At 41.7% G+C, this 15556-nt stretch overlaps 4 protein-coding genes across 6 annotated transcripts in view; all 4 read left to right on the top strand.

The window, feature by feature from the left end:
* The first annotated feature begins 1947 nt into the window (after positions 1 to 1947).
* LOC115743914 (light-inducible protein CPRF2) lies at positions 1948 to 6334 on the top strand. 2 transcript variants are annotated; one of them, XM_048282029.1, is made up of 6 exons: positions 1948 to 2490; positions 3615 to 3657; positions 4544 to 4745; positions 5270 to 5345; positions 5440 to 5565; positions 5814 to 6334. In XM_048282029.1, exons 1-6 carry the CDS (start codon positions 2032 to 2034, stop codon positions 6210 to 6212), a joined length of 1305 nt encoding a protein of 434 aa, XP_048137986.1. In that variant the 5' UTR covers positions 1948 to 2031; the 3' UTR covers positions 6213 to 6334. The 2 variants fall into 2 exon arrangements, with proteins under 2 accessions (XP_048137986.1, XP_030534775.2); XM_030678915.2 differs by having other exon boundaries at positions 3564 to 3657.
* Positions 1990 to 15556, top strand: part of LOC115743919 (auxin-responsive protein IAA16-like) — a 29925-nt gene continuing 16358 nt past the window's right edge. The window contains exons 1-2 of the mRNA XM_048282072.1: positions 1990 to 2026; positions 11114 to 11130. The gene's annotated coding sequence lies outside the window, so the exon portion shown is untranslated. The remainder of the gene's footprint in view (positions 2027 to 11113; positions 11131 to 15556) is intronic.
* LOC115743923 (sec-independent protein translocase protein TATA, chloroplastic) lies at positions 7066 to 9114 on the top strand. The gene is made up of 2 exons (XM_030678934.2): positions 7066 to 7642; positions 8754 to 9114. Exons 1-2 carry the CDS (start codon positions 7256 to 7258, stop codon positions 8877 to 8879), a joined length of 513 nt encoding a protein of 170 aa, XP_030534794.1. The 5' UTR covers positions 7066 to 7255; the 3' UTR covers positions 8880 to 9114.
* Positions 11138 to 15309, top strand: LOC115743918 (transcription factor UNE12-like). 2 transcript variants are annotated; one of them, XM_030678920.2, is made up of 7 exons: positions 11138 to 11417; positions 11789 to 11917; positions 13233 to 13325; positions 13562 to 13627; positions 13847 to 13912; positions 14471 to 14548; positions 14837 to 15309. In XM_030678920.2, exons 1-7 carry the CDS (start codon positions 11145 to 11147, stop codon positions 15065 to 15067), a joined length of 936 nt encoding a protein of 311 aa, XP_030534780.1. In that variant the 5' UTR covers positions 11138 to 11144; the 3' UTR covers positions 15068 to 15309. The 2 variants fall into 2 exon arrangements, with proteins under 2 accessions (XP_030534780.1, XP_030534778.1); XM_030678918.2 differs by having other exon boundaries at positions 13218 to 13325.

The raw sequence follows: 15556 nt of genomic DNA, 5'->3' as shown, positions 1-15556 counted from the left end.
TTTGGAATTCTTGTGGTCGAAAGAACCAAACAAAGCTTCAAGACTCGGAAGCTCACTCATTTCGTTCCTCTCCTTTTCTTTCCCTTTCCGGAGGTGGTCGCTAGGTCTTTTTCGGGGGGCTATGATATTGGTGCGTGGTCCTCCGCGTCTCATTGATTCGCCGGTCCATGCTCCGCTAGAAAAATTTCTTCTTTTCGGAATTTATTGTTTCGCACTAATGCTAACGGATGGGACATTGTTCAAATGGACACATAAGCCACTAGTTTACATAACTAAATGAGTAGATAATATAATCTTCAATTGTGGGGGCTATCATTTTTGTCGGATGTGGCCAGTTTTAGGAGGAGGGAAAAACACAGACACACCAAAAAACACAAAGGCGACGTTTTTGTCAAGTGCCTTAAGAGCAACGAGACAAAAAGGCCATGAATCAGAATGACGTGTCCGTGGCCCCCACCCAGGATTCCCAACATTTATCCACAAAACGAGAATGTGAAACTCAAGCAGCCGCCGCCGCCGCGTATCCGGGAGAGCCGCCCAATTGTAGCCACTACGTCCTTGGAAAACGCCTCCCTTCCTCTCCCAACCCCTCCGGTGCAATCTCGTGACGACACGTGTCGTGCCCTACAGAAATTCGCCCTTGCCTTTTTTTCGATCAATACACTTGAAAACTTTCGTGGAACCGGTGGATTCACGACGCGTTTACATTGAGCCGATTTTCGCCTCGCAAAGAATTTCAAATTGCCCACGACACCCTTTTTTTCCCAAAAAAAATTTCCGACTCGGCCAAACTGCTGTGACTTAGATTTATCATCCGTTACATTACACATGTGTCCACACACGTCAAATTCTGTCGAGTCAAATCCGTCTTGCAATTGTCCGTTGCGTGTATTGACAACTATGCATTCTACCGGAATGTTGAATGGAATGCTAACAGAGTCATATTCGAATCAAGATTACCCAATATGAGATTTTTATCGTGAGTCGGCTAATTAGGAGTATATAGTTGGGATTCTTAATTATTTTTAGCCCTTTAATCGGAAGATAACGAATGGATAAAAGATTAACCGTGGCAACAAATACCGATTTACAAAATCGACGTGTCGAATTTGCACTCGAAACTCTATGGAGATGGTTCCAGCGCCACATGTGCATGCGAACAAAATATCAAAAAGATCCATCTTGGTAGCTCTTGTGGTATACTTAGTTTGCATATGTGGAAGGACAGCTGACTAGGACTTATCCAGTTTGCCATTGTTGGACCCGACATCGACCAGACATTGGCGTCTGAATCAAAGATTGCTTCCTCAATCCGCAAGTCAATTTTCTCCACCTTCGGTTCTTTCTCACTCCACCCTTCAAGGATTACCATGATTTCCAAGCAATCAACATGTCTTCCCCTTTTTTAAACTATTTTGATAACAATCCATAATATTTTTTTGGATAGATCGTGAAATTTCGATTTGCGGGTATTTTTGGAAACTCGCTCCCGCGCCCCCGAGTTGCCAATTTGGGCCGATAGCAATCAGCAAAAGAAGAAATATTCGCGAATTATATCCTCGCTTGCTTATCCGATTCCAAATCGTTCGGCCTTATAGAAATTCGGGCATGGATCAAATATCTAAAAATCCCTACTTGCAAATATGTTACTCACCTGAATCGAGAGAGATATTTTGGCAAACTTATCAAGAATCTTCAAGGCCACTCAACTTCGTTGTCTCCCACAAAAGAAACACATTCAATTTGCACGATTCTCCCACTTGGCGTGAAATTGTACTATTCACCCAATTGGCGCAAACGAAAAATCCCAAATTCATCACCCCCTCACCCCCCCAAAAAAAATGAAATAAAATAAAATAAAAAATTCCCACAAAAATAAAAATCCCAAATTTCTGAAATGACCAAAACACCCCTAGTGGACCTTAAAAGCCAATGTAACACCTCACCAGAACATTATCCAAAACCTTCAAAAGAATTTTATCCAAAACCAAAAAGTAAGGCAGGAGAGAGAGAGAGAGAGAGAGAGGTGTAATGGATAGAGGGTTCTCAGTGGATGAAATCTCCGACCAGTTCTGGTCGCCGCCGCCGGCCACGCTGACGTCGTCGTCGTCTTGCCGGTCCGAAGCAGACGAGTCGTCGTCCAAGATGAACCGGAGCGAGTCCGTCTGGGCCTTCCAGCGTTACCTCCAAGAGGCCTCCGTCCCCACCGCGTCCGGCGGCGACGAGAGCGACGTAGTCGAGATCAAGGGCTCGCGCTCGAGTCGGGACCATAATCAAAACCCGATCCAGAAACAACCACCCAATCCGAATGCGGTAAATAAGAACACCAACGAGGTTAATACCAGTCCGCCGCTGTCGACCTCGTACGCTGATAACATTGCTCCGCCGCCGCAGCCGCCGCTCAACGGGCCGCCGCCGAACTCCGAGGAGTACCAGGCTTTCCTCAAGAGCAAGCTCAACTTGGCTTGCGCTGCCGTTGCTCTGTCTCGGGTACATTCTTGGTCTCTCTGTCTCTGTCTGTCTCTGTCTCTCTCTCTCTCGATGTGTAGGCAAGAAAGCAAATGCCTGTGTTTGTTCAGGCATGCGCGAGTGATTCTGAGAAATTAGTGGAAGGTAAATTTTTAATTTTTTTTTTCTGAGCGGTCATTAATGCAAGGCAATGTTTTCTTGACAAGAAGAGAGATGGAGAATTTTCTCTATCTTACTCATTGATGCTTGTGTTCATTGGATTGCAAAGTCAGGTCCTTTAGCTAAATTATAAGTATACCCTTATTTCTGGTTGGACTTGGCTGTGTGGTGTCATAAGAAAACGGTTTAGGTTCTTGAACTTAGCTCATTTTTAGTCAATTCCACGAGCTTCTTATTTCCTCGCAATCCATGAGTCATAGAGTTCATGTGCTATTGGTGGAACTTAATCTCCATTTTCTGGTTGTGCTTTCTCTATGTGAATTTGAATGGATTTTGTGATTTCTCAATGCCCAGATTAGATCAACTCTTCATTGGTTGCCTCATATATGGGTTGTGTATACGTGTTGGGTTTTTAAGGACTGTTTGAGGCAGGAGAGTTCATGAGAGAGAACTTGTCTTTTCTGATGATGGTTGTCTAGAGATGCTTGCTAGTTTGAACGTAAAGCAATATTTTCCAGCCAATGTTATATTGTTGGACAGAAGAGAGGGAAAGAGAATCCAGTTAGGCCAGGAGAGTAGTTTGAAGAGTAGAAAGAGAGGTACCCTGTGAAGGAGCTGATATAGACTCTTAGAAGGCCTCTAAGTTGCCAAAATGAATTACCAGACGCATGTGTTTCCTTTCCAAGGATGAAAGGGACATCTCTGTGAACTTCTTAAATACTGATTTTGAATGTGATAAAACGTTTGAACCTGTGAGGATGGTGATATTAACAAAGTTTGGTTAAAAAAAAAAACTGATCATCCTTTAACTTTAACCTTGGTCTGTGGAATGTTTTCTTCTTCTTCCCAGTACATGATTATTGCACTAGTTATCATAAGCCTATTTTGTCTTTTCAAGTTCCTTGTGCTAAATTCTGATCTTAATTTGCTAATAGGCACCATTTGTCGTTAATCAAGTTTCTGAAACTCCAGCTGACAACTCTCAGGCTTCGAAGGCATCACAACTGGGATCTCAAGCTTCTTTGAAAGGTTTGTCATTCAATAATACGCCAATTCTCTACAGTGATGTGAACATGCTATGCACGTATGACCTTTGTCGTTCAGAGCCACTCTTCAATAAATAAGGGAAAGATGCTGTATCCTGAAAATCGTCCTTACCTTTTGCCCGCTGGGTGCTGACTTGCCTTATACTTTGTCCTGGATGGCATGTTGCTGTGCAACTCCTTTTGTGTTTCTTTTTGGGTCATCCCTCTTCTCTACATCGCAGATGCAGGAATATCAGTCAGGAGGAATCTTCAGTATGCAGTGGAAGGCAACATGCGCTCTAGCATGTGATGTTTAAATCACAGACTGTGATTTGATTTTTTTTCCTTCATTCTTCCCAAGGATTGGCTCTAGAATTGGGGTTTTTCCCTGATTGGCTTGGGAACAAGCATGGCTATGCTTCTAGGCGGAGCATCATAATCACAGACTGTGATTTGATTTTTTTCCCTTCATTCTTCCCAAGGATTGGCTCTAGAATTAGGGTTTTTCCCTGATTGGCTTGGGAACAAGCATGGCTATGCTTCTAGGCGGAGCATCATAATTCGTGGCATGTAAAACTTTTCTATGTGTAGGGCATCTTTGTGGGAGTTGTGCATCTAAGTCAGATATGCCTGATTCTTATGCAAAAATAGTTCTTGTCCGAGCAGCTACAATAACTTCAATGATTTATACCATTTTTTGGCAGTTGGATGATAGGAAAAATATTTGAGTATGCTCATGCTTTCCTGCATTTTTGTCAGCACTCATTCTCAAGTGTCTCTGAACTTGAGATGAGTCTGCTAGTGGAAGCATAGACACAGCATATCTCCATTTTTTATGCTAATTTTCCCATTCTTTTATGTCATTCCCTTTCTTTTTCTCTTTCATTTAGGAGTTGGGCCTGATTTGTCGAAGTCACAAGATGAGGATGCTGGCAGGTTAGTTGGAATATCTTCCTTAACAACCGTGCCAAAGAAATCTGGGATTCCTGTGAGGTCAACAACAAGCGGATCATCAAGAGACCTATCAGACGATGATGAAGAAACTGCAACTACTGACCATTTGGATCCTGCTAATGCAAAGCGTGTGAGGAGGTACTATTGCACATTTAGCACTTGTGGTAGCTTTTAATACATCATCTTTTTTGGTTTGTTGAACTCTCTACCATCATTCTTAGTGTATTTGCAGTATTATAAAGTGTCCCAAGTAATTGAGTATTCACTTTTTCATCAATATCGAGTCTAACAATATGCTTTCATTAGTAGGTCCAAATTCTGTTATGATTTTCTCCAAGAGGCATATCGTACACGATGGTCCTATTTATCTTGATACGGGCATTATTTTGGCTTGATTTGTTTAATCTTCACAAGTATAGTCCATAATTAGAGAGATTGAACCCGCTTCTTGAATATTTGGAGGAGATCCATTTGTGGGTTGTCTGGTCATAAGCATTCAGTGGCAGCATCTGAACGGGACTACGTATATGATGCATCTGAACCCAAAATAAGACTATACTTTTGTGTGGTCTGTTTTTTGTAATTGGTTTGCTTAAAAATGCTTTGGTTATGCTTTTGGTTTCAACATCTTATGTTTCCTTTTATTCATATGTGCTTTTTAGGATGCTCTCCAACCGAGAGTCTGCTAGACGCTCGAGAAGAAGAAAACAAGCTCATTTGACTGAGCTTGAGACACAGGTTCAACTGTTGGGACAATAAATTCTCTTACAATAGTTCTTCATAACTACTCCTGCATATCCATGATTGCTTCCTAACTCTGTTCCACCTCTAGGTTGCTCAATTAAGAGTTGAGAATTCTTCTTTACTGAAGCGTCTCTCGGACATAAGCCAAAAGTACAATGTAGCGGCTGTTGACAACAGAGTTTTGAAAGCTGATGTAGAAACCTTGAGAGCAAAAGTAAGTTTCTTTATTGGTGGTCCCTTTCTTTTACTCTTCTTTTATCTATTCATTCTCCTGCTGTCTTTGATTGCCTATTGGCTCAATACTGAATTATTTCCCTTCGAGGAAGTTGTTTGTCAATTTGTACTAGTGACTAATGCATCTATTTTGTTATTGCTTTGAGACTAGAGAGTTCAAACGTAAAACAGGGTTGATCTCTATGGAAAAGTTACCTCATTATATACAACTTGGTTTGATATCTCCAGGTGAAGATGGCTGAGGAGACGGTTAAAAGACTAACCGGACTGAACCCAATGTTCCATGCAATCTCTGACATGTCTCCTGTGGGTGTGCCACCATTCGATGGCAGTCCTTCTGATGCATCAGCGGATGCTGCAGTTCCAGTTCGAAATGACCCGAAGCACCAATTTTATCAACCCAATTCTGGGAACCCCGCGCCATCTGCTAAGGATATGAGAGTCAACAATGGCTTGGCGGATATTCCTGCAGATGAAAATGCGCAGCAGAATGGAGCTGGCAAGTTGGGACGAACGGCCTCTATGCAGAGAGTGGCCAGTTTGGAGCATTTGCAGAAGCGCATCCGTGGGGATTCGAGTCCTTGTGGCCCCCCGTGCGATGGAGAACCAGTAGTAGCAATAGACTAGCAAGAGGGTTGATCATTTGGTATATATTTACCCATTCATTAATGAAGCACAAGAATACAATCTGCTAATCGTTTTGGTTCAATTGTTGATATAGATTCCTTAAAATTTCCCTTCTTTTCCCCCTTTGCACTGCGAATTTTGCGGCAAATTAACCTTTTTTTCTGCAATCTCGAGAGGGTCATGAGCATTTTTTCCTGCTTAGCCTGCCTGACTGAGAACCCAATTGAACAAGATTGAGGGTCACTGGGCTTCAAGAGAGAAGTCTTTGAATTGGCATTGTTGCAGAATCCTGTGAATCACATTTTTGAGAAAGTCAAACGAAGCTCGTGGGTTCTGGATGAATTATCCGCCCAACTGAGAAGCAAGCTTCAGAGGATGAACGATATACATTATTTAGAATGATAAGCATTTTCTACAGCCAGTGAATCTTCATCAATATGAGAAATGCTCTCTCAGAAAGCTAGCTTTCTCGTGCTATCGCGTCGACACGAAAATGCAGCTATGGATACTACGATCTTCGATGTCCCAATAGATAGGATTTCTTGACGAGAATGCAGCTACGATTGCTTTCTATGTCGCAAAGTTGAATCAGATGCTCGAAATAAACGAATTTAGAAATCGCTTAGAAAATTCAGTGAGATGAGTTTTGTCGCCAGCAACCTTATGAAAAATATAAAAAGTGCAATATTAATATATGAATATCATCGTTTATTATCGGATACCGTAACCTTGGACGCGGCGAAAATTTAATAAAATACAAATTATCAGTTAAAAATAGCTTGTCCCATTTTTATTTTTCATTTTTTTATTTTTGGGTAAAGCACTCGAAATTGTTGAAAATAATTTTCCAAAAGCAACCATTTTTCTTCGTCTCCGGAGACGCCAAACGCCAAAACTCTCGTCCGTCCCTACCCAATCTTCATCTTCCTTCCCGGGGACTAGCGTTCATCTTCTTCGTCCACCAAAAGAATCACCCAGAAGAAAAAAGGAACATACTTTATCAAACCCCATCACTCTTTTAACATCTGAAGTTAAGACCCACCATGGAGATTTGCTCATCTCTGTCGCTTCCTCTCTCTCCTTCCTCTTCCCTCCCAAGACCACCTTCAACCTCACTCCCGCTCTCTTCTTCCTCCTCCACCTTCTTCTTCGACCCTCCTCCTCCTCCTCCTCCTCCTTCTTCTTCTTCGTCTCTTTCCAGAAGCATCAAGACCCGCGATTTGCGTCGCCACGGCAGCAATTCGCCGGTTATCGGGTTGGGCAGGAGGAGAAATCAGAGGGCGAAGAGGGGTCTGACTTGCAATGCCTTGTTCGGCCTCGGCGTGCCCGAGCTCGTTGTGATTGCGGGCGTCGCTGCTCTGGTGTTTGGGCCCAAGAAGTTGCCAGAAGTCGGGAAGAGCATCGGCAAGACCGTCAAGAGCTTCCAACAGGCGAGTCTTGGATTTTACCTTTGTAGCCCGCCTTGTGTTTGTTTAATTTCCCCTTAGGTGTTTTCTGGAAATTATGCTTTGTTTTAGAGTCGCTTCATTAATTAGATTTCGTCTCAAGTAGCGAAGATGATCTTTTCGACTTGATATTTGAGAATTGTGCATAACCATATTATGAGCATCTTGGATGTTCCTGAGGACTCTGATTGTTAAGGTAAACATGGTGGCGTTGTTATTGTTCTAATACCAGAATCTTCATTACCACGGTTGAGAGATTCCTATGTTATTGTCTTAATGTTACAGGAGTGTGGTTCGAGACTCTTTTATCTTTTTTTGGGCAACTTTTTTAGCAACAGCAACGGTTCATTTCGAACGGGTGATATCTGATTATGTGCTATCTGTGAAATCAATTGTCCAGCTAGCTGGTGGTATCTAGATTGGTTTTGAGAGGTTCATGTCGGAAGTTGTGCTATTAAGTTTCCTTGACGTGGCGGGATAAGGATTTGAACTGGAGAAGTGAAGTATCTAGGACTATGAGGTCATTTCTTGTTGTGGCTTCCCTGGGTTACAAGTTTATTATATCTGTCTCGTACATGTCAATATATTAGTATAGGAAAACATTATAGTGAAATGTTATTGTACTTCGAAAGGGCTGAGGTTTTGCTTTATGTACATCTACTTTTTCCACGAAGAAAGTTGGAGAGAGAGAGAAATTAACTGACTTCAATTGCTGACTCCGACAACGCCACATGAATTTCGGTTAGTCAATCTTGGATTTCTTCGGTAGGGGTGATGCTGTTAAGAACCTTCATAAACCAAAGAAGGTTCTTTCTTTGCCTTCCGTATTAACACCTCCTTCTCTCCCTTTTCATCTCAGTGACTTCCACTTTTTGGAGAATTGTTGTTGGTTACCTTATTAAAAACCAGTTCATTGTGCAGCTCCTACAAGCACCAGATGGTTGAGATGCAGTATAGTAGTTCATAGTTATTTGGGATAGCTTGGCCCTTAACAAGTTTAATGATGAGATCATTTGACCAATCTTGCAATTAGACCTGTTTTCAATCTTGGTGTCGTGACTGGATGATATTTGCTCATGTTCTGCAATTATTGCAGGCAGCTAAAGAGTTTGAATCAGAGCTAAAGAAAGAACCCGAGTCTTTGACAGAAACCTCTATAGACAAGCCGAAAGAAGTGGCTGAGGAGGGCAAAATCGATTCAAGCTCAAAAGAGAGTATATGAGTGGATGGATCAGAAGAATGTCGTTTGTTTTGGTACTTTTACTTTGGAAGGCTGTAAGGTGCAACGACAGGTTATTACACATTCATGTAGATTTAGTGTGTGAGAAATTTTCACTTGCACGAGTTAGATTATCATGGTTGCTTAGCACGAGCAACCGCTAGTTTGGATGTCGAACAACTTGTTTGTGTACTATTTTAAGAATTTTGATTTTTATCCAGATCCTAGTGAATGGCCAGTATCGGTGTAACTTCTCTCGGCTTATTGAAAGGTACAACTTGTCTGCAAAGATTCACTTGTGGATTTCAGAAACTCCAGCAAAAAGGTTTTCAAAAACATGTATTGGGTTGATATTGGATTCAAGATAGGCCTCTTAAGTTTTTAGCTAGTGATTTAACATTCTCATATTGAGTTTCTGCTGCAAGATATATGCTTATTGTGTCCCCATACAGAAAATTATGCAGGCGGTATTCTCACGGTAAAAGATAATAACTCCTCAAGTATCTTTTGTTTTATTGCAACATTTCAGTTTTCTGCTCTTGTGATCGGTGCTTTCGTTTGATGCTCACTTGCAACAATTCAAGTCACTGTTTTCTGGCATAAACAATCCTTAGTTGTGGTTTGCTTTTTTAGGTCTCGTTCGTTTCGCGGAAAATAAATGATTCTAGAAATTATTTTCCTAAAAATATTGCTTGTATTGGTTAATATAGTTACTTAATGAAAAGTATTTCATTATCAACAAAAAAATTGTTTATAAACATTATCGTAAACGATGAAAATTCTTTTTATCTATTCATTTTTATTAGGAAAATATCTGCGAAGTTATTCATTTTTCGAGAAACAAACACATTCATAATTTTATTTCCATTACAGAATTTGGTTTGATGCTTATATTCATGGTCCCTCGAGTGACTTAAGCGACTTCGAGGCAAAAAAGTTGATGGACAATCTTAATTAGCGCCGCCCACTCTCTTATCGTTCATCAGCATTCTCTGCATTAAGACAACATTCATGCTTAAAGATGTCAAATTCTCACGTTCACGCAAGCGCAACATTGTCTTTGATGGGATGGTATCCATAGCATCATTTGTACTTCTTCATACAAGCTAAAAGTGTGTTCAATCAATGAAACTCACCAAAAAAAAAGGAAGGAAGAGAAGTGCTCTAGTAAGTTCGTAATTTCGTCTAATAATAGTGAATATGGTTCCAGTTCGGTTTATTATTCGAGTTTAAGCACTAGCTGATGAATTTGTGTGTATCAAATCCTGCAGATGATCAATCTCTCCTCATTTGGTTTCTCCCCATCAACTGGGAGAACTTGATCTCTAATGGCAATGTCAAAGCCAATATGACATATAAGATTGCACGAACGTGAGAAACGTACTCCTAAAAGTCCAGTAAGGTTTTAAGTGGAAGAGGCCTTCCATTTCTTATGAGAATGTCAACAGAATCATATAAAGACTCGCTGGTCACGACAAAGAGTCGAAGCTGAGGATCATCATCTTCCTGTCATCTAATAACTTCTCTTTCCGCCGTTGATGTTGCAACGCCTTCGATATGGCTTATTATGACATCACTCCTGATTACCGATATGTTGCGGGTGTTACCGAGGTACTAATTGAGAGGGCTTAATGAAGAATTCTTCAATCTCCAATATAGCGATTGCAGATACCACGAGCCAGAAAATGGTAAAAATCTCACTGATAATGTCTGGTAAGCAGAAACGACATATCTCTTTCTATTCAGCCTCTTTCTTTGAGGAAAAGCCCGGATCGCTTTCGCTTATCAAAAGACCAAAAGCAAAACCCCTGAGCACTATAAGGAAAGAAGAGTTCTTCAGACACCTCTCTCTCTCTCTCTCTCTCTCTCTCTCTGTCAGTCATTGAGACAAGAACAACTTATAAAACCCAAGACCCATAACCCCATTGGAATTCCCAAATCACTTTATCGGGTCATCGGGTTTCGGATCTGCCACCCAGTTCACCAACACCACCACCTTCCCCTTCCTTTTTGGGTTTCCCAATGAACATACTCCACCTCCACTTCCGCTTCTCTTAACAATTCTCTTTCTCTCCCACCAATAATTTCCATATGTCCCTCTCTCCGGCTCTCTCCGCCACTCCGTTTAGCTATAGTTTGTATCATCTTTCCACTTAGAAAGAAAACCAACCTTTACTGGGTTTTGCTTAGAGCAAACTCATCTTGAACTTTGATCTCTGTTCGACACTTTTCTGTAGAGAGAGAGAGAGAGCTTGTAATCATCAACTTATGGCAGGCTCAAATCCACAGGAAGGACTAGGGGATGAGTTCTTTGAGCAGATCCTGGCTGTGCCACCTGGACCTTACTCCGGTGGCTCCATGCCCATGGTCCTGCAACTCGGCTCCGGCCGTGGCCGCGGCGGCGAAGACGGCGGCGGCGGGGGGATGAGGGGCATGGGGGTGATGATGCCCTTGGGGCTGAATTTGGAGCAAGGTGGATTGTTTAGGCATGAAGATGTCGACAACAGTACCAGTGCATCTCCCACCACTTCTGCCATTAATGTAAGTCTCCATCATTCCTTCCTTTTTCAAAATTTAATATCATATGTTACTCAATTCTCATCTCTCCTTCTTTTCTAATGGACTTGCTGCTGTCACCAACTCTATTGCACTTCCCTATGCTCCTGAAAAAAAAAAAAAAAATAAAGGGCTTCTGGCAAAATCCATCTTTTGTTGGCTTGAGATGTTTCAAGAAGTTCCTGCTTCAAAGTGAATTCAGTAGGGGGGAGAATAGTGAGGGAAGGGTCAAGACAAGATGGTCAAAATTTCATTTTTTTTTTCCTGTTTTTGGTAGATTATTTTGGTGATGATGAATGTTTTGTGATCTTTTCATGTGCTTTGAGGGGGGTTTGATTCTGGTGAAAATTTGGCAGATGGAGAGAGACGCAGGAGTCCATCACAACAACATGACAAGCTGCTTGTTCCCAGCATTTGGACAGTTTCAGGCTCAGTCAGTTCAGCCACCTCCTCCCCACCCGCCCCCGCCTCCTCAACTTCACCCGGTAAAAATTCATCCTTTTTAACTTAATTTCACCGAACCATATAGTAAATTCATCACTCTCCACAAAATTAAAATATAAAAAAAAAAATCAAGAAAATCACTGAATTTTTTGAGTGAATGTGAATGAGCTCTCATTAGAAAGTGTCTGTATTAGCAGATATTAAGGTTGTGATTGCACTTATGTTTTGTTGACCTGAGCCTGGACTCCACTGTGTTCATAATGTTCTTCTTCTTTTTTTTTTTTTTTTGTTGGCTTCTTGGGCATCTGTAAATTTTCCTGTTTTCTGAGGAAAGTGACTGGTCAGTTGGGCGTGGTGACACGAGAAATAGACTGAAAATGCCTCCTCGCACGTGCGAATATGACCTCATACATGCGTGAGCATGATGTGGTTGCTTTTGCTTCTCACGTAGTTAGACTGTAGAGAGGTAACTCCATGTTTTTAGCTTTTTAACCCATTTATTTCATAAATTTCGAGAGCAAAAGAAAATTTATCTACGAATTTTAAACCGCACAAAATTAGCAATTCTGTTTCCGGAGAACAGGGATTCTAAGACCCAATTCATAAGATTGATTTCGCGATTAACGCGGCTAGTGTCACAACACATAAAGGCAGAGAATTGATTTCGTGCGAGCCAGTCCTTTCGTTACGGTTGACTTTTTTGGGGTCACTAAAGAAATAATTGACACCGTCAATTCGACTGACCGGGACCTTAGATTGTGTAGATTCTGGCAGATTTTGTGCATGATTTTGGGGACAAATTGCGTACGTTTCTTGACATTTCGGATACCCCGGGACGACTTCTGTGGTCATGGACAATCTTATCGATTTGTCTTTTTGGGTTCTTTTTTTGTTTTTGTTTTTCCTTTCTCTCTTGTTGGGTTGTTCTTGTAATATGTTTGACTGTTGAGTACTAGGAAGAATTTGGACAGAGGTTGCTTCTCATCTGGTCGAGGAAGGAAATTAACTTTGTGATGGTCTCTTCTAGCAAGGGGAAGAAAGAAAAACGAAAAAAATTTCCCATAAAATCTTTAACGACACCTTGCGGGACTGTGTTCGATTGAAATCATCTCGCCATATGTCGCGCTATGCGCGTCGGGGTGCGTGCTTTGCGTGTCGGACCGCGAACTTCACCGAGGGAGTTCTTCTGAATGAAGATTAAGATTCATGAACAGAAGTTGGCTTAGGTTGTTTTGGCTAAGTTGTTTGTGACATCTTGCTCCAATGAAATTCGGGTTTTTCTTCTCTCCTTAACCTACCTATGATGTTTGATTGCATGTATTCGCACCGAATCTGATTCAGGCCTTCTTGAATCAGCCCACAGCGGGATCGCCGAACCCGCCTGCTATACGCCCGAGGGCACGAGCTAGACGAGGGCAAGCCACGGATCCTCACAGCATCGCTGAGCGGGTAAATCCGACGTTTCTTGTTACTTTTTGGAAAAATTTCATATTGGAAAGAAAAAAACTCTTTAAAAGGAAACTGAAGTGACTTTGCTCTAGCATTGGTTCTTAATCCAGCATCTACTTATCGCTAAAAAGAAGCAGAGTCGCTATTTTAGTCAATAATGGACTATTAGTATCATTCAGCAAATTGTTGATACAGCTAATGCCTCTCCATCTCTCTGCTTTGTCTCTCGGATGCAGTTGCGCCGAGAAAGAATTAACGAAAGAATGAAGGCATTGCAGGAGTTGGTTCCCAGTTGCAACAAGGTCATTGTCTCTTCGATCTCTTAATACAATCTGAAAACTGTCATTCTATGAATAAGCAGCAGTCAACTTCCGATTTATGGATGAGGCTGTGCTCAACTCAGTATAGTGCCCTGAAGACTACGTTTATCTGGCTTGATAATAGAAAAGAAACTTAATAGTATTACGACGAGTACAATGTGCTTCTCCTGCTATAATATATACTTAAATTTCTGTGCGCAGACGGATAGAGCAGCCATGCTTGATGAAATCGTGGATTATGTGAAGTTCTTAAGGCTCCAAGTCAAGGTACTTATATTTAGGATCTATAGAGGAATTATTATGTGGTAATAATGTGATAAATCAAATGTGTCCGGGACCGGTCCATGTCACTGAAACCAGTATCACTGTTGATGGGACTTTTTCTGCTAAATCACGTACAGTTCCTGAACATATTGCAGAGGGATTGGTTCAAAGTGTTATGGACCGCCATTATTGAGCCAAATTCCTACTTGTTGTCTAGCTGTATCTTTTGATTGAAGACCAAAAAATTTCAAGTTCTCAAAAGTTTCGTAGGCCCATCTTGTTGAATTTCCTGGCACCAGGAAACCGCGTTATGCCATTTCTATGTGAAGTAGTTACCGCGTCATATCGAAGTGATATCGTTCTGAGGAATCTCTAGGACCCGAATGGATACGCTTTCGGGCCAGGCAAGGAATCTGTTTCACTTCAGCAGCAGACTGGTGTTATTTCCTATCTTACGTTGGGACCTATATTTACCTCGAATTAGCATATTTAACTCAATCCTACTGTCAGTCTAAGTTATGATCATCTTAATTGTGGTTTTTTCCATTCTGTCTCAAACAGGTCCTAAGCATGAGTAGATTGGGCGGAGCCGGTGCCGTGGCTCAACTTGTAGCTGATGTACCCGTCTCATCAGCTGAGGTAGTTACCAAAAGGAAACAGCAATTAGCATTTGATCTGAACATATTTGTTCTATGTTTAGTCACTTGATGAATTTGCCATGTCTTGGTCATTTGATGACCGATGATCTTAACTAATTTGCATTTGCTTAAGCATGAAGATGATCTTAACTTTCATCTGCTTCCTTTTCACCTGATCTATCATTTGGCCTCCCAAAATTTATAGGGCGAGATCATTGAAGGCGATGATCTTAACTTTCATCTGCTTCCTTTTCACCTGATCTATCGTTTGGCCTCCCAAAATTTATAGGGCGAGATCATTGAAGGCGGGAACAATCAACCAGCGTGGGAGAAGTGGTTGACGGACGGCACGGAGCAGCAAGTGGCTAAGCTGATGGAAGAAGATGTTGGGGCTGCCATGCAGTTCCTCCAGTCCAAGGCGCTCTGCATCATGCCCATTTCGCTCGCCTCCGCAATCTTCAGCACGAGCCAACCAGACATGCCTCGGTCCATCAAGCCTGAATCCAGCACCCCTTCCTGAAGCACCCTGAACAGGTGCCTGGCGACCTCATAGTTGCAACAACACCTCGGGTTTCTCAGGTCCGACCTCTTCGAGACCCTCCCCAAGTCAATGTAGCTCCTTTTTTCCAACCAAGTTGCTTAGTGCCCTGCTGTTCATAGTTCACTGTCGCTGTCTTAAAATCGGTGTGAACTTGTGGTCCTCATGCCTTTATCAGAGTCCCAAAAAATGCATCAGTTTCATGTTTTTCAATTCATCCAATGCGAAGTCAAAAGCAACTTTTTTGCAAAATTCTGCTTGTTAATTCCCATCTTCTTATGCAAAGTGGTGGGGTTTGAGCTGAGTGGTTGATGACCAGAAAATCTTTTAAGTGGTGGGATTGGCAACTTCCCTCACTTCTTCTTCTTTATCATTTCTATTCATTCCCCTCTTTGGTAGTGCTCATGTAGGGCCAAATAAAAGGAATGGAAGGATATATCTATAATTGATGCGGAGAAGATCTTTTGTGCA

This window comes from Rhodamnia argentea, chromosome 1, assembly GCF_020921035.1.
Source record: "Rhodamnia argentea isolate NSW1041297 chromosome 1, ASM2092103v1, whole genome shotgun sequence".
NCBI lineage: Eukaryota > Viridiplantae > Streptophyta > Magnoliopsida > Myrtales > Myrtaceae > Rhodamnia > Rhodamnia argentea.
This window is presented reverse-complemented; position numbering and strand designations above follow the sequence as displayed.

Excerpts from the sequence above, each read along its gene's own strand:
- LOC115743923 (XM_030678934.2), top strand. The coding sequence starts at position 7,256 with ATGGAGATTTGCTCATCTCTGTCGCTTCCTCTCTCTCCTTCCTCTTCC. Across the intron at positions 7,643-8,753 it reads CCGTCAAGAGCTTCCAACAG|GCAGCTAAAGAGTTTGAATC; the intron begins GCGAGTCTTGGA and ends CAATTATTGCAG.
- LOC115743914 (XM_030678915.2), top strand. The coding sequence starts at position 2,032 with ATGGATAGAGGGTTCTCAGTGGATGAAATCTCCGACCAGTTCTGGTCG. Across the intron at positions 5,346-5,439 it reads TGACTGAGCTTGAGACACAG|GTTGCTCAATTAAGAGTTGA; the intron begins GTTCAACTGTTG and ends TTCCACCTCTAG. Across the intron at positions 5,566-5,813 it reads TAGAAACCTTGAGAGCAAAA|GTGAAGATGGCTGAGGAGAC; the intron begins GTAAGTTTCTTT and ends TGATATCTCCAG.
- LOC115743918 (XM_030678918.2), top strand. The coding sequence starts at position 11,145 with ATGGCAGGCTCAAATCCACAGGAAGGACTAGGGGATGAGTTCTTTGAG. Across the intron at positions 13,326-13,561 it reads CTCACAGCATCGCTGAGCGG|TTGCGCCGAGAAAGAATTAA; the intron begins GTAAATCCGACG and ends TCTCGGATGCAG. Across the intron at positions 13,913-14,470 it reads TCTTAAGGCTCCAAGTCAAG|GTCCTAAGCATGAGTAGATT; the intron begins GTACTTATATTT and ends TGTCTCAAACAG.